Source organism: Nesoenas mayeri, assembly GCF_963082525.1.
Source record: "Nesoenas mayeri genome assembly, chromosome: 13".
Taxonomy (NCBI): Eukaryota; Metazoa; Chordata; class Aves; order Columbiformes; family Columbidae; genus Nesoenas; species Nesoenas mayeri.
This window is the reverse complement of record NC_137550.1, coordinates 15,448,797-15,470,917: the sequence shown is the minus strand read 5'-3', so window position 1 is coordinate 15,470,917 and position 22,121 is coordinate 15,448,797. Positions and strand designations below refer to the sequence as shown.

Sequence of the window (22,121 nt, the reverse complement as noted above, 5' to 3'; positions counted from 1 at the left end):
TAGAGCAGGGAGGAGCTCCATCTTGGAGAGGAGAAATCCACCTGTGGATGAACTGGGACAGATTTCAGTGGAGGTTTTTCTTGCTTTCCTGGGCAGAAAGGTGCCTTTGAATGAGCTGCTGTGTTTGTAGTGTGATGCCCGATTTTCGTGGTGTACTGGGGAGGAAGGAATGGAGCAAAGGGAGGGACTCTAGAAACTGTTCATTGAGAATAAAAAATAGAGAATATGGCTGCTTATATTTCCTGTGGTATCTGTCTTAATTAGTGAAAATTGCAAGTCCAAGTCAACAAACTTCAAAGTTGCATAGATGCAAGCTGAAAGTGAGGTTTCTGGGTGACTCAAGGGCTGGGGCTGTTTGGTAAGAGTACTTCATTGGGATTTCACAAAGCTGGATGGGAAAATGGTATGGATAGGCTGTGTTGCCAAGAAGAGGGTTTGAGTGTTATCACAGCTCTAGAAAAGAATTTTATTTTTTAATTGGCTTGTAAGTATTTTTGTGCCCTGAGTTCATTACATCATTCAGGGGGCTAACAAAAATCACACCTTCAACTGGAATAAATTAGGGAGAAAACAAAGCAATAGTGAAAAAACTAAAGGGAACTGTTACTGCATATGTACCTGAGAGTTTTTCAACAGCTGCTTCAATGGGGAAAATATTATAGAAAAATACCCGGTTTCCTTAATCATTGCTTGTCCTGCAGGCGCTTGCTTGAGGCAAGTTGTTTTGGAGGGTTTTCTTCGGGTTTTCGCGATAAGGAGCCAAAAGTAACTTGATATCCTAATGTTTTTTCCTAAAAGGGAAAGGACATTTCCTACATAACTCCAAACAGCCTCATGGGCATGGGTCACTTCACTTCTGACCTTTCCTTCCTTCCCGTGGGTGGAGGAGGCAGAGGATGGGGAGGTGCTCAGTGAGTATTGCCGTTGCATTTCACAGCACAGCCTGGCAGGTTTCAGCCATCATGCATCTGCTCCTGCTCTTATTTTTCAAAAAGAGAGTTGTACTGGGGGAATATTTTTTTTACAACTTGCTCCTTTGTGCTAAAGAGGGGGATTTTCTTCCATTTGTGGATGAAGAAGTTAAGAGGCACTCTAATGCTCTTCAGGGCTTGAAGATCTAGTATAGATGTATTACTTCAGTCCTTCTGAAATGCTAGAAAAAGTAATTTATTGTAGTATAAGTATTGTGGGGATCACAGCCTGTAAAACTAACCAAATTAAGAAAAGTAAGAGAAATGAAGGAGGACGAAGGAAATTCATATTTCACATAATGACCTGAAAGGTCATTTAAGGAGAGAATAGATCCACAGAAGTGTAAAATTTTTGTGTTATATTGTGTCGTACATACAAGAACAACTACCTAACAGGAACATGGGGACTTATTTGGCCTGGATATTAATACGTATTTACCGTATGGTTGTTACACCTTTTAGCTAGCAGAACTGAAGCCTGTCCATGTAAGATCAAGGCGGGGCGGAGAGAGCAGGAAGATGCTTCCTTATAGCTTTATCAACCTCTCAATTATATCGAAGATTATTCAGCTGGAACTTGAGCCAAGGCCTATGGACAGGGTTGATGTTATCTTGAAAAACATCCTGTTGCCAGCAGTCATCCTAAAGATCACTTTCAGTAAGACTTATAGAAATAAGGAATTTTGTTTCTACTGGATTGTTGTCAGTAATTTTTTTTTATTGTAATTATTATTTTTTTTTGTAAACTAAGAAATGTGCTGCAGGGTGATATTTAGTGAATTGAATGTTTTTACACAGGGAACATAATAGTTACTACAGCTTTTTTATGTTAACTGCTGAGCAAATTCCTCTCATGTACACATAATTGCTGGTCTCTCCATCAAATTGTGAGAGGAGGGTGCATGGAAGAAAAAAGAAATATATATATATATATTATTATTTTTTTTTTAAAGCTGTGAATCTTTTCTTTATCATCTTCCAACTGAGAATATGCAAGTTCTTTACTAGTATCTTAAACCCCTGTGTCCATGACACATGAAGTCTTGTCCCGGTTTTACTCATGGGAAGATGGAAATGTAGACCAGGAAGGTGTTCTACCCATGGGGATGGGGAGCATGTTAGCTCCTCAAGTATAACAACAGGATGACTCCGCATCTGCCCTCAGCAAGATGGTCAAGGAAATGTAGGTATGCCTCAATGAAGGTTTCTTCTACCTTCTCTTGAGAATGGCATCCATGTGATGGAGTGAAGCTTGGCATCTGCCAGGCTTCTCCTGGGTCTTCTGCTGCCCTTGTTTAGCTTGTTGTTGGCTTTCAATTACTACTCAAATTAGCTGATCTAAAGCTAGCTTGTTTATCTGTAAGGAGTGTAAGTGTATCCCAGGTCCTGCAATTAGCAGAGTCTGTGGTGGAGGGAACAGCTGAGTGAAAACAAAGTCTTCTGCTCCACACAGCACAGTATGTAAATACTGCTTTGGATTTTTGTTAATTCCCTAAAATTTACAATTTCTCTCATACTCTGGTGTATGTGTGATTCTTTCCTAAGTGTGTTTTTTATCCCATTAGCCAAATCATAGTGGATTCCTGGTGATGTTTATCCCTTTTCCAAAGGGCTTGTTCACAGTTGTTTAATAATAATCCTTTTGTGGTTTTGTACTGACTATTTTAATAAACAAAAAAAATGGACAAAAAATTGGTTTTTAAAGCTTTTTACATTTGATTCTGTGTCACTGTAAGTTCCCTGTGGATTGGTTCTTGGCACCCATAACTGAGGTCCTGTAGCTGTGATTTCAGTGGTTCCATGAGGATGTCTGGCTGCCATCATAGCAGGGAAAAGGAGGCATTGAGGTTAAGGGGTGTTCCTAGTTTTGTAATAAATTCTCAGCCTGACGTGAGGCCATTCATCATGTTAAGAAAAGGTTGTAGCTGTTCCCTTCAAAACACTGACATCAATTAAGTTATCCATACATCATTCCAGCATTAAAGCTTTATTAGAGCTGTGGTTCCTAGGGTTTGCTCCAGATGTCAGTGCTATGATGGTCCTCAAAACCAAGGCTCATTTGCACCCACTGTCCTAGATTCTAGTAACCTGATATGCTTTTATTGATTTCAGCATGTGCTTCAATTGATTTCAGCATGTGCTTCGTTTATTATTATGGTTGTCCTTGTGACTTATTCACATTTAAATAAATCTGTGTGTAGAAGGTGATATGAGTGTGTAGGTGACTGGTAAAGGACCAGTTTTATCTTCTCTACCTGTCTTAGTGAGCTTGCCATGAGATGTGGTGGACCTACCTAACAATGTCAAGCAACTATTTGCCAAACATTTGATAAATGGAATCAGTTCGTGGAGTTGGTTTGCAGATGCTGCATGAGCCCTCTGAGCTTACAGAGGCTGAGAAATCAGTCCAGTGCCAAACAGCTCTTGTGGCTGGAAGAATCAGCCCTGATGTCACAACCATGGGTCATCACCAATAGGTCCGTCTCCCCTGCAGATACTGTTTAGCAGCTCCTTGCCTGCTTTCTGTAGCAGTCCAGCACCACACAGCATTAGGTAATTCTCTAAACTCCTGCAGTCGAGCTGGACTTCTCTGGAAGGGTTCTGCCTCTTGGAGAGTCAGCCCAGGAACATGCCTTTGGCCCACAGCTGGGTTTTTGACAGTGGGGCATGCTCTCCTATGTGTCAGCCAGCTTGCTGGCAGGAGGTAGCTGTGCATTTGCTCCTCTTGTGGCTATTCATGTGTATTCATGTTGTCCTTTAGCCCTGCAAAAGTCAGAGGGACGTGCATGTAGAGCTCCCACATCATCGACATCAGTGGCACAGCTTACTGGTGGCTTTATGCAGATGCTTGCAACAGCAGCTTCTTTCTGGTGTCTTTTTGGAGGAGAGACCCAGCAGGACTTGTTGATCTTTGGCTTATCTCTGCTGTTGACTCTTTTTACTCTAATTGTTGACTCTGGGTGTTGACTCTAATTACTCCCAGTAACTGCCTTTCAGTCTCAGGGCTGTCAGTGTGTTTCATGAACACATACGTACCCTCCAAATAAGTCAAACTAATGTTGTTAAGGGAATGATTATCTGGCAACCCAGACCTTGTGGTCCATTGACCCACTGCTCTTTTTTGAACCACTTGTGCTTTCCCATTAGCTCGTGCATCCGTCTAAATGACACCTTATATAGATTATTAGTGTGTGTTACTGACACTGCATGTATTCTAATGAAGCAACAACTGCCAAGGTGCAAAGTGTCTCCTATGGATTAATGAGGTCTTGAAAGAAGGTGACTGCCCACTGTGAAAAGAAAGACTATCAAGTTGAATCACTTATTTGTCACTTAGATGTGATGCTTATTAGTATCATCCTTGGTAAGAGAGAAGAAATCAAATGCATGAAAATGCAAGAGGATCATATTTGTTTGAGGGAATCCAAAGGCAATTGCTGGTGAGGAGTCTAGAGAACAAGTCTTATGAGGAGCAACTGAGGGAACTGGGGCTGTTCATAGAGGGTGTTGGTCTTTTCTCCCAAGCAGCAAGTGATAGGATGAGGGGAAATGGACTTACATTGTACCAGGGAAGGTTCAGATTGGATATTAGGAAAAATTTCTTAATGGAAAGGGTTGTGAAGCAGTGGAACAGGCTGCCCAGGGCAATGGTGGAGTCACTATCTTTGGAGGTGTTTAAAAGACATGTAGATGAGGCTCTTAGGGATGTTGTTTAGTGACAATGTTAGGTTATGATTAGACTCGATGGTCTTCAGGGTCTCTTCCAACCAAAATGATTCTATGATTCTATATGTAAACCTGAGAGTTCTTTAAAATGATTATACATTGGAAGATATTTAGGAAAAAGTTAAATTGTTTGAACTAATGGCCAACACTTCTGCACCCATATAAACTTATCTAGTGCATCTACAACTGTAGACTAGTATATCAATAGTTACTATCCTGATTGTTAGAATTTTACTTTCCCAAGTTTTGGATTGGTTTTTGTTTTTTGTTTTTGGCTGTGGTTTTGTATTTCTGCATCATACTATAAATAACGAGTATTGGTTAGAGACTGTCTTTCGAAAAAGCATTTCATTTTTGTTCTTGAGAGATGATCTGTGCCTTAAAGCTGTAAGCCGAGGAATCTCACTATCTCTGTTATTAAGGCTTCACTTTTCAGATAGTGGAAAAATGTTTCAATTATTTTTAGTAATGTCTGAGGTAGCTGGAGCTTTCTATATGCTATATATTTTATATTTTTTACCATTTGATAGTCTGACCCCATCCCAAAAACATTTCAGGCTGCATGTCATTTATATTATTGATGGCAGTATTGATTTATAAGATCAACTTTAAAAAAGGAATTGTTGTTTTACAAGAAAACCGTCTAAAGGATTAATGTACTTTCTCTTTGTACATCTACTCTTCTGTCCATTGAAAATTATGATCAAGTCAAATGTCATTGGATTATCGTCTTTGCTCTAAGGAACTGCGTATAATCACATATCCTGATACAAGCATGTTCTTTTTACTTTGGGGAATAGATACAGTGATGTTTCGTTACTTGCAGATGTGGAATGATTACTTCCTGATGTTAACGTAGAGATTGCCTATGGCAAGGCAATACCAGCATGCTTAGTTTGCTTGTTTTTTCTTAATCTGCATGCAGAATAGATATAGGTGCTAGAGTAGAATAAAGTGAAGACATAGGAGAAAACCCTGTTGCTTTTTGGAGCAGGATTTTATTCTACTGTTTATTAAAGCTGCATGAAAAAATGAAAAGCATTGGTGTTTATGAGAAGTGTTGTTTATAAAATATTTTCCCTACCCTTCTGCTACCATGACTGAGATACTTTACATTTTAAATTCTATTTTCCTTCCTATAAACATTTCTTCCCCTCCTTTCTTTCCCCCACCCTGACAGTATATAGTTGATTTAATTCTCTAGATTGCTTTCCTCAAGCTCTAACTTGAGTTCATTTTGTTATGTGGTGACCACAGTTATGGATGACGCTCCCCCTGGCACACAGGAGTACATTATGTTACGGCAAGATTCGATCCAATCTGCGGAGTTAAAGAAAAAAGAGTCCCCTTTTCGTGCTAAGTGTCACGAAATCTTCTGCTGCCCACTGAAGCAAGTGCACCTCAAAGAGAACACAGAGCCGGAAGGTTTGTGGCACTATGGATCCATGTTCTGTTTGTTTCTTTTATTTTCATTTTTTCCATGTATGTCCCTAGAGTGTGCTGTGTGTTTTCCAGCCTATGTCAGTGCAGTGCAACTGATGCAGGCAGCGTGATGCACTCCATGTCCCCTTTGCTTGCCTGTTAGTGTCTGATCCAGCTATCACGGGACACTATAATATACGCCATGTAAGATATCGTTCTAGACAAGAACTGACGCTGCTTATTCTTAAATAAAGTGTGTTTGTTTCAGCTCTCATCATTGCACACTGCCCTTTTTTGGCTGCCAAAAGTTGCTTGCTACTTAAAACGGCATCAATTTCTAGTTGGTTTTTTCCAGTAGCATTTCTGAAGCTGCACTCTGCTGAAAATATGGCACTTAGACTCAGATTCAGCTTGTCCCCAGCACTTTTCACTCCATAAGGCTTCTGCATAGCGCTAGAGAATGCTCATGACAGCTGTACTTCAGAGAAGCAGGATGAAGTTTGTATGTAATGCACGCCCAGTTGCATTTTGGAAAATGAAATGCATGCAGAGCAGAAAAAAAAAATAAGTAGAATGTTTTCCTTTTCAGATAAAGCAAAGGTATGGTCCCTTCTATAATGCTGTGTGTACTAATATGAATACACTAATGAGCTATCTATATCTGTAATTTGTTTTTATAGTGTACATAAGATTAAGCTATCATAAATTATATTTTTTAATATTTTCTCATATTGTTCTGTATGTGTTTTATATTACTGCCTCGTATTCCACATGGTAAGCCTTCTACTTTTTGCATAAGCTCCAGTATCTGCCAAGACAAATAATGCTATTGTTGGTAGATGTATTTTAAGATGAAATATTCAGGGTTGGATTCTGCTACAATTGAGTCTGCAGGAATGGCAAACTGAGCAGGTTGGAGCCCTTCCTTGCAAATCACTTGCGTTATTCTCTCTGTAATGATGGGCATTGGTTGCTGAGCTGTCACTATTAGCCCAAAATATTTCAGTCAATTGCTTTCTCCTGTTACATATTCCAGATTTTGCATGAATGTTCTTTGCACCACTTCTAGGAGATCTGTGTCTTTTATTTAAAAAGTATTTTACTGAAACAGCATTTCTTTCTCAACTCATCAGAAATATGAAGTCTGACACAAACACTGGTGTAAGATGTGGGGAGGGTTTTTTTTCTTTCAGTGGTGATATAAGTGAATATTAAAAATGGGATTTGAAAATAGAAAGTCTTAAGTCTCCTCTCAGTTCTGGGGCTGACTCGATAGGAGCTGTGATTTCAGAATTCTGAACTCAATAAACATGAAGGAAATATGAATCCTATAGCACTCTTCTGGATTAGGAAATACAATGCATTTCTCATTATCTGTCAGGATTTGTGTTGTTCGTGAGAAAATTGTGAGTACAGAACTGTTTGTGTGAGGCTCCTCTGGGAAGATGATGAGAGCTGAGCTACTAGAGGTGCTCAGTATCCTCAGCAAGTGATATTTGGTGAAATGAAAGATTCCATGGGAGCCATAAAGAGAAGGGCCCTAAACGTGGCATCATTGACTCACAGGCTGTATTCACTTTTTCCTTTGTACTCACGTGAAACTCCAGAGGAAGTTGATGGTCATTTCAGTGGAACTTGTCCTGGGAGCTGAAGTCTTGCTGCAGACTAGCTCTTAGCTAGGTCTGATCATTTTCATTGAATGAATCAACAATTTACATGCTAATGGCATGTAATGTTCAAGAGGAACAAGGGAGTGAAGTTGTGCTGGGTCTTTTATCTCCAGAGCTGGAATCTCCTGGGGGCATGGTTTGGTTCAATGCTGAGCAATTCAGGATCCACCGGGAGAAGCTTGCAAGGTGCAGGCTCTGAGTGAAGATCTGGGAAGCATCAGTTCTGCTGCATTGTCACCTGGAAGCCAGCAGTTGCTCTTCTTCCATTCTCCATAAATCTACAGACCGTCTCTCTCCTACAGCAGCTGTGTTAATCCTTCCTCCATGGCATGTGGTATTGTTAATCATCCTTACTGAAAATGTTTAGTTCTAAAAGGAAAGCTTTTCATTCTTTACTGCAGTATATAAGGATGAATGAATGCCTCTTCCCCTTTTTGCCTCTCCTCCTCTCCTCCAAGAATTTTGCATTACTAGGCAGGGCACAAGCAGCTGTGGCTGCATTGACTTATCCCACAACCATTTGAGTTGATGGAAATTCATAGGGGTATCAATTTTTAATGTTGCCTGATTTATGTATGTATATCTGTGAAGGATATTTCCTCTCTAGCATGGGAGGGAAGATCTACCTTTAGGAGTCCTTTTAGCCTCTCTTCCAGCCTAAATTGCCTGGGTGGCATTTGCCTTTTTCTTCAAAATCTGTGAATTGCCTGGAAATGGTGTTTTAGACCCACTGAAAGACTGATGTGTGTCATCCTCAGTGGTTTGTTGGCATGAAGCTTGAAAAAAATTTGAGTGTGAAATTGTCTGAACTGTGCTTTCAGTGCAAACACTAAAATAGTCTGTTGAAGTTAATGGAGTGGCTGAAGTAAACCCTACCTGAATACATTCTAGTGTGAACCCAGCACTTAACAGCTCAATTGTGAGGATGAATGAAAATAACCTGGTACTGTAGCATAATTTACCCATTTTTGAAGGTACAGGAAAGTATGACAACTAAGAAGCTATTAGGAAAACTGAGGAAAATGTCATAATGGAAGTTTTATGGAAAATTGCTGACTTGAAAGATGCTGCAGAGTATAAAAATGAACCTTTTTTTTCCTGCCAAGTAATGACATGGAAACACATAGTAAATCCTGCGTGTTTCTGACTTTGCAGCTCTTTTTCTAAATATTTCATTTATATGGTAGAGTTCTCTTCTGCACTTCTTAACCACTTTCATACAAGGTTAATGCTTGGGGTATCTCATTAACACTTCAGAACTTGAACTCCTTGAGCATGTGTGATGATACCAGGTAAAAGTTTTTCCCAGCTTTTCGTTGAGGTGTTTGGGAATGTTCTACCATTTGCTGAAAGACTTAAATACCACCTCACTCTGGTATCGGAACCGAGTGGTCCATCATTTCTTGTATCTCAGGTCCATTCCTAAAAGCAAGAAAATGAATGAGAAAATTAGATCTCTGTTTCCTAAATTAGCCTGTCTTGGTTTCTTGTTTTCCTGATACGCTGTCTGCCTAATTGCAATGTCATCATTTTTCACAACACACATATGCCTCAAATGCACTTTAGCAGAATAGGTCCAGGGCCAGTACATTTGATATCAGCCTGGAGGACACATAGAAGGTCTTTGGTCTAGGAGGTCTAGCAAGGCCAGTCCTTATTTATTTATTTATTTATTTATTTTTAAGCAGTAGATGTGGAAGGAAAGAGGAGAACAATAGGAAATCACAACAATGTTATTTTCAAAATGTGGAATTATTTTCCTAAAATGTGGAAATTTCCATTTGAGTACAGTGCCAGCAGGATGATGTCTACCAGTTTGGATTGCAATTCAGATAGGATGCTACCTTTCCTAATGCTATGGGAAACACTGGACTAAGTTAAAAAATGAACTACTGCTTTATTTTACATCATTCCAGCTTTGTTTTGTCAAAGTCGTTCTACAGTTTACAATGTCATGGAGCTCTCAAGTGCAATAAAACAAGCAGACCTGACATCCTTACCTGGATGCTAGGTCCTGTGGGCATTGGGCATTGTTTACAATTACATCCAAGCAGCAGCAAAATACAGGGTGTTTTTGTAGCTTCCCTTAAGTCAGGAATACGCTGCTAGCAGGAGAAGGGCCATCTGAAGTACATTTTGCAGCTATTTGTTCTCTTAAATAGTTTAAACATAAGCTGCTGCTATCTGTATAAAACATGGTTACATAAAAAGAAGTCTGCTCCTGGAAAACTAATTTGAGTTGTATTATTACATCTAGAGGAGGGAATATAATGAGAGAAAGGTTTTTTAAAAACACCCATTGGTTAGTCACAGTCACATAATCAAGAGTCTTGGCCTCTTGCCCACAGTTCTGTTTTCATGTGGGTTTTTTTGCCACCCTCCCTTTTTTTAAAATTTTTTTTGGTAACATTTAGTCTCCCTCCAGGCATACATAACCTTTTTACACAGAAAAGCAGACAAGCATGGCAAAATATGTATTGGGGATGTGGAGAGGGAAATCTGTGATAGCAGCTGGTAATGAGGAAAGGCAGCTTTCCTCAACCAACAGGAAATCTGATTAGGTAGAAAATGCTAAGGATGCTAATGCAAAACAAGCAGCCCTGCAGTTGCCCTTGACAATGGCTTGTTATCTTCATCCCTAGCAATGGGGTGACTGGCAGAGCCAGTTCTGGGGGCGAGGAAGAGGTAGGACATTGAAGCACATCATGTGGGAGGCTGGCTTTTCTGCCTCCTCCATGTGCACACACGGTTTTGTCACCAGCAGAATTTCAGAGCCTTTATGTTGTCACAGTGAATGTCCCTTTGGTGCTCCAAGCATTGTGTTACTACTGATAGTATTGTTACTTGGCACTCTAATTATACACTTTTCTTCTAGACCAAGTGAGTCCTATTAGCACAGCTCCCTCATTTAATTATGTTAATACATGTGCATTTCTGCATTTTAGAGGAGAATAAGAAAGAAGAAGGAGGAGGAGAACCTGTATTTGAAATCATGGAGACCTGTGAGAGGTTTCTTAACTTAATATATTGTTCAGAACTGAAAAAGACTTTGCATTCCAGTGGAGAATAATAGAGATGAGCCATGTGAAAGATAGGTACAGCTGCTGTGCCGGTCATGTTTGAGATGTCCAGACCCAGCACACTTGGCTGTGAGACACCAGTGAGGAGGTTCAGCACCTGTGCCATTGGTGAATTCGACCTCAGATTTAATCTGGACCAACAGCTGCCTGAGAGGAGCTCACTGGTTCCTTGAATGGAGGTTCCTACTAAGATATATGACCCTACTTAGAAACTTTATCAGCATTATGGTCCCTTGATACTATATTTAACACATTTCCTAATCTTCCACAATGTTTTTCATCATGTTGTCTGCTTTCAGTGGAGGTGAAAAGTGAAGACTTGGTATCCCATTTGCCAAGGCTTTTGCCAAGGGGAGTATTTACCCCTGTCCTGCTGCAGCTAAGCTGCCTGGCCTGGAGTAGTTCATCCCAGGGAGAGAAGGAGTGAGGCCAGGCAGTCTGCTATTGCCTGGAGTTGGGCCCTGCAACCCTCAGTGCACTCATAATCATCCTTTCCCTCAGCAAAACCTTGTTCTTGACTTGGGTTTTGCCAGCACCTCCTGGGTCCTCCCGTAGGGGATGTGAAACTTTCACCTTGCCTTGCTCCTGAGTACTGGCACTGCAAGAAGAAGGAAGGAGCAATGCCTGAGCCTTGTCCAATACTAAATGGAAATAAGCTCTAAATCCTGTCTGTCTGGATATATGTGGAGTTGCTGCAGCTATGGGACTATAACTGTCCTGAAGGATCATCTAAAAGGAGTGACACAGACCACAAAAGCCAAAGGTCTGAAGCTGTCACTGTTAAAATGGCTTTTTCCCCCCCAAAGAGAAAATGACTTTGACTTGAGTGATTAAATGATAACCTTCTATTTCAGGGCATTGGTAGGCAGTGGTGACAACTGTACTCTTATTTTCTTCAGATGCTTAGTACATAAAGCAGGATAGTTCAGTCCTGTAAGTGGCTGAGCCCTCTTGCCCTGATCCTCCAAAGCCTTTAAGCACATGATTATCTTTAAACATGTGAGTGCTCCCAGCAGAATCAAAGGAGTTGGCATGTATTTAATGAGCTTACCTGAACACAGGCTGGGCCTGGCTCAGGTTCAGGCTCAGACAGTGAAAATCCAGGGTAATTCCACCAAAACCCAAAATTCACTCAATATTTACTTGTCTGCAAATGAGATCAGAACCCCCACAGAGAGTTTAATTTGGTATCTTATTTTCTTACTCCCTTAGGAGTTTATATGGTCCTTATTGTCACAACCATTCATGATTGAACATGCTTGTCCTTTGGTACTGCTGTGCAGTAGCAAAAATTACTGTTTCCTGTTACAAAGAGGGAAGTGAAGAATCTGATTCTCAAAACTATTTGGGCATCTCCGCAGCAGCAGTAACAATAACACTCACTCCTGTATCAGCTGAGCACTAAGTACCTAACTGTTCTCTTTGGAAGGTTCTGGGTGTGGCATTTCTAGCCATACCACCTGGGAATTGAAGATTTTTCCTTATATTTAAACTTAGAATCTGAGTTTTTAATCTTTCTCTTCAGCAGCAGCTCTATGGCAGCCTGAATAGTGACAGCTTAAGCTCCTATGTCAACTTTATCCTAAACAGTTATCCTCTACTACTTCTTTCATTTTCTGCACTTTATTTACTTTTCAGCAGGTACTTGATTCTATGCTGGATGTTTACACATCCAGCTGTGTGATACCTTACAAAAAACCATCTCTTTCTAAGGTAGCAGGACATTGATTTTTAAGAATAAGGTGGTGGTTCACTGTTTAATGTCCTGGGCAGGATGTATCTAATTGTTGATGTAATATTTCTGTCAGCAGGTACTACAGTGATTACAAAGTAGTATATTGAGAAAGGCATTTCAGATTTTGAAGAAAAGCCACTGAATGTGTGATGCTGAATGGCTTGTAAATCTCTTTTGTTCCTGAGTTCACATGTGCCTGCCACCTCATAGGAGATAGTTGGAGAGCTTTCTATAGGGCTTTACTTAGCTCCTGAGAGGCTTGGAGATCAGTATGTTATACAGAGCTGTGATTTCTGCATCCTATTGATCTGGTTTTCTGATTCTTTTTAACTAATAGTCCTGCCAGGTTTTTCCTACGTACCTGAAAAATAGACTTTTTTCAAGGGTCTGTGGCTCTTGCTGTGAGCTGAACATGACCTGAAATAAGAACAATACTCACTTTGTACGCATACACCTCGCAGTCCAGGAAACAGTGTGCACACCTTAGTCTGTTTGTCAGACTTAAATCTTTAGAATACTGTAGCTTGAGGAAATGAAGATAAAATATAAGGAATAAAGGTAAACTAAGCATCCAGTTTCTGATAGAAGGATTTCAAATTTAACAGTGTCACTGCTCCCTTCAGGCTACTGCCCAGGCCAGCAGCTCACAGAGGTGAAATTCAGTTTGTGTCCAGCAGTGATGGACGGATGCTCACCTTGCAATCAGTTCTTACCTAGCACTCTTCAGAGGAGCTGATATTTAAGTCATAGTTCCTGCAAACTGTCCTTTATCAAACCTACCATTATAAAGTACCTTTGTGTGTACATCTGTTATTGAATCCCCGATCCCTTTTGGACTATGTTTTGTTTTGGTTTTCCTCCTAGACACTTTCTTTAGTACCCAGATATTCCCTGACCTCTGTAAAGCACAGTCAGATTTCAACCTTGTAGTCAGTGCTGATTTTCTGGTGAATGCAGACCTGCGTTTCTGGATGACTGTTCACATGGAGTCATCAAGTTGGTGGTCCCAAGTCTGTACGCAACAGATGCACCAGGAGAGGCACTAACAGTCCTCACAGTACTTCCACCTGATATCTCACCTGGCCACAGGTAACAAATAGAAAATTAAGTGAGTTGTTGAACTTGGTTTTCCTAGTAGAAAAATTCAAAGGTGCAGCTGTAATTGTGAGCTGTGTAATTGTTAGCCACATTTGCAGTCTGTAGCATCAGAGAAGTTTAAATAATGACATTAGGAGCAGTTTTAGCAATTCTATTTCAAGACAATGGGGTTTAATTCTCAAGCTGGAGCTGGCCTCACCAATGAACAGCTCATGGCAAGTTAAAGAGAACTCTTATCTCTTACCTTACCTGCATACTCTTCAAGGCAAATCTTTTATCTATGCCTTTTTCTATTTTACTCTCATCTCAGAATAAATTTTAATTATGGAGACAGTGTCTGGCACTTAGCACATTTGAAATAGGACATTTAGACCAAATGAGTCACGCTGATGTTCTTTTCTCATCTTATCTTTAAAGAACTCTTTGAGAGCTTCAAAGAGAGCTCCCTGTATGGAGCACTCTTGGAGGGAGGCCTTTGTCTTGCTACTTTTTCATTCCATGATTCTCCTGAGAAAGCATCAGACTTCACAATTCAACCTGTCCTGATTTTAAATAAGAAGATGCAGTTCTTTATTAATAATGAAAGTTCTTCTTTGTACCTTATTCAACTACATGTCCAATCATAATTATTGCACAACCCTTTATCAGTGGTAGTGTCTGTAGTATTTAAATATTGGCCTTTGGACTGAGAGTACACCAAATTTTTCATGTTGTTCTAGGTTAGGAGAACTCCAGAAACAAGGAGGAGTTAAACTTTTCAGCTGTCACTGGAAAGTTGTTTCCTTTCCCAAGGCAATCACTTACAGAAGCACTTAGGCATGTCTACATTGCGCAGCAGAGCGTACTGCAGAGATCTCCCAGCTACCGTCCCACATCTGTGCAACCCAGTGCAGCCCCATGCCATGGTGTTGGTAATCACAGGGATAATTAGCTTGAGAAACTCACAGTATAACGTTACAGCATGTTTCTGGTTTCCAGTTCCGTGGTTAGCTCAGCCCATATCTAACTCAGGAGTTTCTACTCTTCATTCCACCAGCAGTCTGGCTATTCAGCAGCTGATACGTCTGAGCTGGTACCCTGCTTCCTCTTAATTGCTCTGATTGAGGTTTGGGTTTCTTAACAAATATTTTCTAAATAGCATCTCAACCATCCTCCTTATGCTTGGTCTTCCTTCTTGTTATGATAAACCTATATCAGGGCTTCTTTCCTTGCATCTTGTGGAAGAGGCACACTTCATTCTTCAGCTGCATTCCTTGCAACTTTGATGAGAATTTAGCTGGTCCTAGAGCCTCTAACCTTCTCTGCCATGGAGCCTGTCTGCAGGATGAGAATCTGGGACTGCAATGAATGTGGGGCTAAGTTTTCAGTCTTTTGAAAAAGGCATGAACAGCATAAACCACATTGGTGGTGACTGTCAGTTTGTTCTCTGAACCTGCCTTTCCTCTGAGCAGTCATATGGTTTTTCATTTCTGCAACAGGTGATGCTAAACATGACATTTAATTGCAAGAATTGTTAAAAATGTAGAGTTTATTTCAGTTGTGCACTTTTGTTTACTTGGTGCCTACTCCTGTTGCTCTTCCTCTGCAACTAGCTTTTTTGAGTCAGTAATTGAAGAGGGAGATTTGCTCTCTGGTTACTCTTACCTCTCATGAGTATAATCACTCATTTCAGACAAGTGGAAAAGCGCACGTCAGATGTTGCTAGTGTCTCTCAAATATTGTTAGCAGAAAATGTTTTAAGATTCACATAGGATATTCCCTTTTAGTGATGAGCTACCAGCATTAACCCAGTAGAGTTCAGATGGCTGGCCTTTTTATGACAAATTTAGATTAAATACACTGTCAGAACAGTAGTAAGCAAAAATTTGAATGGGACCTGAGCTGCCAAATGCAAGTAAGTGGTTTCTTAAAGTACTTGGATATTAAATTAGATAAATGTAAAAATGGCGAGAAATTTTGCTGGTCTTTGTACTAATAACAAAGGAGCATGTTTAAGAAATTACTATTTCAACTGAGAGAATTTCATGTAGTGCATTTAATAATATGTGCAGTGAACTGTACAGTCAGTATGATATGATTCTAGATATATTAAAAAAATACAGTGCCAGTTATTTCAAAGTTGAAGGAAGCTCTGGGTCAAAACTAGCTTTCCTGCTAGTGCTGAAGATCATATTTTTTATGATATGTGATTGCTACTCAAGTAAAAGTTATATATTCTCTAAAGTTCAGATGGATGCTTTGTTTGAAAATTCCTTCGCCCCTTTATAGTTTCCCTCTGCAGAACAGACAAGGAGGTTATTTAAAATCATTTGTCTGCTAGGCTGCTGAGCCAGCTGCCTTCAAGGCATGCCTATTAGCCTTGAGGAAGGCTAAGCAAATTGTCAAAAGGTTCCTGAATTAACGTGGACTCCTCTTTGCATGATGACCTTCTAACCAAATATTAGTAGGTTGTTTTAAAGAATGGTGCTTTCTCTTGCAGAGATTTCTCTTGACCGTTTGTTCTTTGGCACACTAAGGTACATGCTTTCCTAAGGATGCCTCTTCTGTGTGAAAATAATATTTTTTCAAATTCAGAGTACAAGAGAACGTCTTCAGGGTGTAATAGCAGCAGATGCTCAGCTTGTGCAGGCTGGTACCATTGGGAACTGTGAGAGCTCTGATGAGTTGATAGGTCATGTCCACTGAAGACACTTTTGAAAATACATGTAATTTTCATTTGCTGAAAAGCACTTCTATTTCCTATTCCTATCAATTTTAATATGAAAGCAAGTTGCAAATAAGTGTGGACTAATTATCAAGATGAAAGGTGGTTTGTGCAGAGTGGTGAACAATGATAGGAGAATGGGTATAAGGAGCAGCAAAGAGGAGAGGGCAGGTTTTGAACTGTAATACAACATGGTACTGAGGAGCAGAGGTTGAAATGGGAGAAGATGAGTCTAATGATGGGGAAGAAAAGTCTGCTAGGAGAGTGGTTAGGAAGCTGGTAGTATGGACAGGTGAGCAAAGTGCTTTTGGATGCACTTGTTGCCTACAGGTGAGATACAAAATTGATAAAGAGAGGAATCCCTGAGCTCCAACAGAATTAGAAGGCTACTGCAGTAGAGAGGAGTTGGTAGTCCCTTCTGGATGGAAACCTGAAAGTGGGAGAAGTTACCTGGAGAGGACAGAGATCTTCAAAGAAAAACAGATCAGTTACTCAGCTGCAACTTTGGTTGGAGTAACATCAACCAACACTGCCAGAGAAACATGGTCTGTGTTCCTTGGGTTGTTCTGCCTTACCATGTGAAGATCGGACCCCATGACCTGACTAGCCGGATGCACAAAACACAGCAGCTTCTTCTCTAACTCCTTGTTCACAGCTCTGTACATACCATCATATGCATGAAGTGATCCAATAATGTAAACAGTGGATTTTAACCACACAAGTAGTTGTCCGTATCCTCTGCTTATGTATATTTAATGAAGTGCATTGACTGCTGTAGAATGCTGCCAATTTATATCTGAACAGGTGTATTTATGGGCAGATTCTTTAATTTTCACATGCAAATGAAAATATATATAATTGTTAATCCAAGAGACTGAGTGAGGAAGATTGCAGGGTAGCACTATGACAATTTACTCTTGATATAACTTCTCCTATAGCAGAATACTGCCTCAACAAAATTGAAAACATGCCTTTTAAAAACCAATGTCTCAAAGGGAAATCATTAAAAAAACCACACAACAAACCAAAAAAAAAACCCACCACAAAACAAAACACCTCCCCCCACCAAACCAAACAAAAAAACCCAAGCAAACAAAACCAAAACACACAAAAACCAGCCCCAACACTGTCAGTTGTTTGTTTAGGTTTTTTTTAGTGGTGTGTTTTGGAGTTGGGTTTTTTAGGAGTTTTATTGCCATCTTTTAAAGTCAGTGTGTTTCCAACAGAATGATGTTGAGATGGATGCTTGCTGACATTTTTCTTTATAAGTCCTTGGCCACACTCTTATTTATGGACAAAACTGAAATTCACTCATTCTGGGATGGATACGGTGAGAGTCGTATTTGGCTTCAGGTCAGCTTAGTTCCTGAGTTCTGTAATATATCCTCAAAGATTTCATCACATACCTTTGAAAGGCATCAGTGATTTGGTGTTGCAGAGTTCTATATTTAGCTCTCATCCCTTACAAGAGCTGTTTCTTATTCAGGTGCCAAACTCTCTGCCTTCATTCCTTGTTTTATTTCTAGCAATCTTTCTGTATAACCTGTGCTTCATGAGTCATTGTGTTTCCCTCTTAAGTTGACATCGGAGCTCAATCTATTGTTGCTCTAAGAAGTCCATCTTTTCTCTCTTCAGTTTTTGGGAAGGGATTCTGGCTGGGAGGCAGGAGGAGCTTGGGGGAACAGCACCCAGTAAAATACTGTCAGCTTTTCAGTCTCCTGGAATTGATGTCAGTGATGAACACTTACTTTTGAGGATGCAAATCTGTAGGGATATTTTTCTTTTATAATCCATAAGTCAAAGTTTGTGAGGAAAAACAAGTAAATCTAAACTCATGCACGAGATTTCTCAAGTGACTTCTATTGTTGTAGGTTGATTAGAAAGGAAACTTAAATTAAAATGTTCAGTCATACTGTTTTGATTTAGGAGGGGACTCCAGGGAAGGATCAAAAGAGATTGGTTCTTGCAGTTGGTAGTTTGAACAAATTCACAAACAATTTAGGGCACTTTTTTATGTCTTTAAAAATCTAGTGGTGACAATATTAGAGTATGGAAGAGTTGACGTCTGATTTCTCCATTGTTGTAATAACAAGACTTTTTATTTCTTGTGTAATATAACTTGTTCAAATTGGCATTGCCCCATTTGAAGTCAATGGATCTTGAAACTGTGAAGCAGAGGGATTGCAGGAGTGAAGTGAGTATTGGCTGAGAACTGGCTCCTAATGTTTTCTTCTAACTTCCTGAGAGACTAAATACTCAAGGTTGATTTTATATGTAGTGCTGCCAAATGTTCTAGGAATTCTCTGCCACTCTATTACACTTAGCTGCAATGAAGGTCCCATAAAGAACAAGTGATAATGGCTTTGCCTGCTTCAGCTTCTCTTAATAGCCCTTCTTCTGGACGGTTAAAAACACAAGTTAGAGGGGAAAAGAAAAAGAAGAAATCCATGTGCACAAAACTGAGAGACTTTATCGCTAACTATGTCTTCTGCAGCTTTTAAGAGTGTCTGTAACATGAACCCTGAAGACTTAGGAGGGAAGTGCTTTCAAAACTGTTTTTTCTAAAAGAAATGTGGTTCACCAAAAAAGGGGTGTGACAGTGCAAATGTGCCATATAATTACATGGATCACATTTCATTATTAACTTTACATTGCATAAATTGATTACTTCCATTTTGAGCCTAAATTAAATGCATTTCCACTTCAGCATGCAATTCTATCAAAGTAATAGACTCAGTTCTTACTTGTACTAGGTCATTCACATGTTCTGATGGTAGGAAGGAGACTTGCAGTGACCTTAAGTTATTCTTTTAAGAATACAACATCATCTTTTAGTTCCACTTGCACTAAGGGCAAATAAAAGTCAGGTGTAATTGGATTGTGTGCATCTTTAATAATTAACAAATATCTGAAATGGCTTAAGACAGTCTTGAGATTCTTTTTCTGTAGCCACTATACTATAATTAAGTCTATAAGCGCTGAGTAATGGGAAATCCAGAAATACGGTCTTCTTTCTCATAGTGAATGAAGGGAAATGTTAATGCAGAGACCAGATTAGATATTCTGCATAGTATATCAAATAGTTCTTCATGGCAAAATCACTTGATTAAGACAATTAATGCAGAGGTGTTATGACTCGGTGCAAAAAGTGCTGAATAGTTACAAGTTTCTAATAAGTGCTGTAAGTTCACGTTTCCTATTAAGAAATGGAGGTCAGGAACTCAACAAGGAGAAAACATCTTTCTATGCTTGAATTTTATATGGATGAAGGCATTCTGCATAGAAGAGTTTCACAGCAGGAAGCCTGGAACTAACCTCACCCACAAAGTGCAGTAGTAAGTTTTCTATTGGGATTTCAAGTCTGAGAGGTTTAGGGTTTTTTGAGTTTCAAGTGAGCTGACATGATTCAAGGCAGAAGTGACAATAGATCATCTGAATAATGGTGGCCACTATTCCAGACTGTGGTAATGAGCTCAGCACTTTGTTTCACTCAAATATATCTCTTTGAAAGTCAACTCAGCTTCAAGATGCACCATCTTCTTTGTGGTCTGTTTTCCTCTCAAAACAGAAAATGGCTCTGAAAAATGGTTGATGCAATAATCTTCAGGTACCGTAACATTTCCTTTGTCTTATCCATATTTTAATTGTGTTTTCTAGACAGACTAGGTTTTGGTATACTTAAAGCATAAAGATTTTCATTAAAGTATACATAGAATAGCATGGTAGGTTAATAGAAAATTGGTTTATTTGGAGTCATGTAGAAGGGAAGTTTCCCACTTGCATTTGCTACAGCTGCAGAGCATCTGCCAAGGGCAGTCTGTGCTGCAGCGTTACACGGGGAAGGGGGGGCAGCAGGGCCACCCTTGGCTTCTTCCACCATAGAAGACGTGCAACCTTCGGCCAGTTGCAGCAGTGCCTTGGAGAGTTCCCCTGAGTACTAGTCTAGGTTTCGGTGGGTTTTTTAGTTAAGTTTACTCCAAAAACATTTGGGCCCCATCAGGGAATTACTTCCAGCTAGTTCATGAGCCTAAATTTGGAAAATTGTTGTCAGCAGGTTTCAGACCCGTTCATTTGCCTGGAATGGTCTGTCAGCAGAAGCAATGTGCTAGGAAGTACTCAAAGGTGGTGTATTAGTGAGAGTCCTGCTGTGTTGAGGTATCTAGAGACAGATTTGCCCTTCAGTCAGGGCTGAAGTGCTTTTTGGTAACTTGAGGGACCCAATAAGCCAGGGCTTTTCTTTTCTGGAATGAATCCATTCTTAAATTAAGTTTCAAGTATATGTCATTTTTTATTTCTCCTCTACCCTTTTCCTCTATTTTAAGACTGGATAAATACAGTGGAGGGAATGGGAATAATGAATATGAAATTAATACTCTGAAAATGTTCATGTAAGTTTTGGAGTCAGAGAGTGCAGCAGTCTTTCCCTAATGGCTTCTCAAACTAGGTTCTTATCTGTCTTATAATTTGAGAATTATCCTGTCTCCAAGGTCATAATGATACTCTCTAGGATAACAGACACAGGTAGTACTCTCTAGGGTTACAGACCACCACATGTACATGGATGTTATCAGAATACTTTGGCCCTCAAAACGTCCTTAAGTTTGTTTGCCCACAAGAGGCATTTCTTATCTCTTCAACGCCTGCTGTTTTGTATTCTCTGTGCATCTCTGGCATGTGAAAAAGACACAGTCTTTGATTGTACTTCTTGCCCCAAGAGAGGTCTCCTAAGCGATCAAATTGCATTTAGATCAGGGTTACATAGGATGAGAAGGTGGAGAGGGTCAGGGAAAGAGACTGCATGTTTCAGATTTAATGATGTGGTGAATTATGAGTAACTAATTGGAGTGTTGTAATTAAAGGCAAATAATCGAAGCAGAGAAACATGTGTATTTACTAAAGAGTTATTACTGTCTTCATTATTAAATAGAATTCAGACATTGTAAGGTGATTGATAATTCATTTTAAAATTGCACCGATTTGAAACCTCACAACCCCCAGTCTGCAACAGAATAAAATTCAAGAAGTTGACATAAATGAACATACATAAGGCTAGAGGAAGGCTGGTACAAGTAGTGGGCAAGTAAGAAAGTTGCCTTTTTAATCCATTTTAACAAAGCAATATGAAATTGTTTTATTAGGGCTCCTGGAGAGCTGCACATACTATGATTAATCTGATCAGGTGAAATATTGATTACTGAGAACCTTTAGCTGTAAGGAGACAAGTACAGGTTAGAGAAATATCCATTAAATGTATTAAATACATATTTCAAAATGCTGATTACAGAGCAGGACTTCAGGATGATGGGAAAAGAAAAATAAGGAAACATCCAAATTTGGCTAGCAAGAAAAATACTACTTTGGATTATTCAGATTGGGAAACAATGGCTTTTTGTCACAAAAAAAGGTCTTGATTAATAATATAGAAAAATAGGTTTTAGTTTTACAAATGGTACTGAATTGAGAGTCAGGCAGATAATGAGAAACAATTTAATCTGATACATGAGGAGGATTAATTTTGAGTACCTGGGCTGTAATAGGGCAGCGTAGCTCAATGCAGATAAATGGAAGATAATAAGCTTCAGAGTAAAGAACTCCACAGTAAATGACTGCTCAGATGGATGCTGCAGCAAGCTGACTCTGGGAAAAGAATGAGAAGTTACTGGAGAAAAATTGCCTATTCAGCACCAAAGCCAAAGAGAGGAAATGGAATATTGA

General features: G+C 39.6%; 1 protein-coding gene across 2 annotated transcripts in view; it reads left to right on the top strand.

Moving 5' to 3' along the window:
• The window catches only part of FGF13 (fibroblast growth factor 13), a gene marked incomplete at both ends in the record, with an annotated part of 234,537 nt that overhangs the window by 121,294 nt on the left and 91,122 nt on the right, over positions 1–22,121 (top strand). Inside the window, one exon of one of the 2 annotated variants that reach the window (XM_080352636.1) lies at positions 5,955–6,122. The exons of the other annotated variant lie outside the window; for it this stretch is intronic. Within the exon in view, the coding sequence (XP_080208762.1) occupies positions 5,955–6,122 (168 nt within the window). The remainder of the gene's footprint in view (positions 1–5,954; positions 6,123–22,121) is intronic. 2 annotated transcript variants of the gene reach the window in all.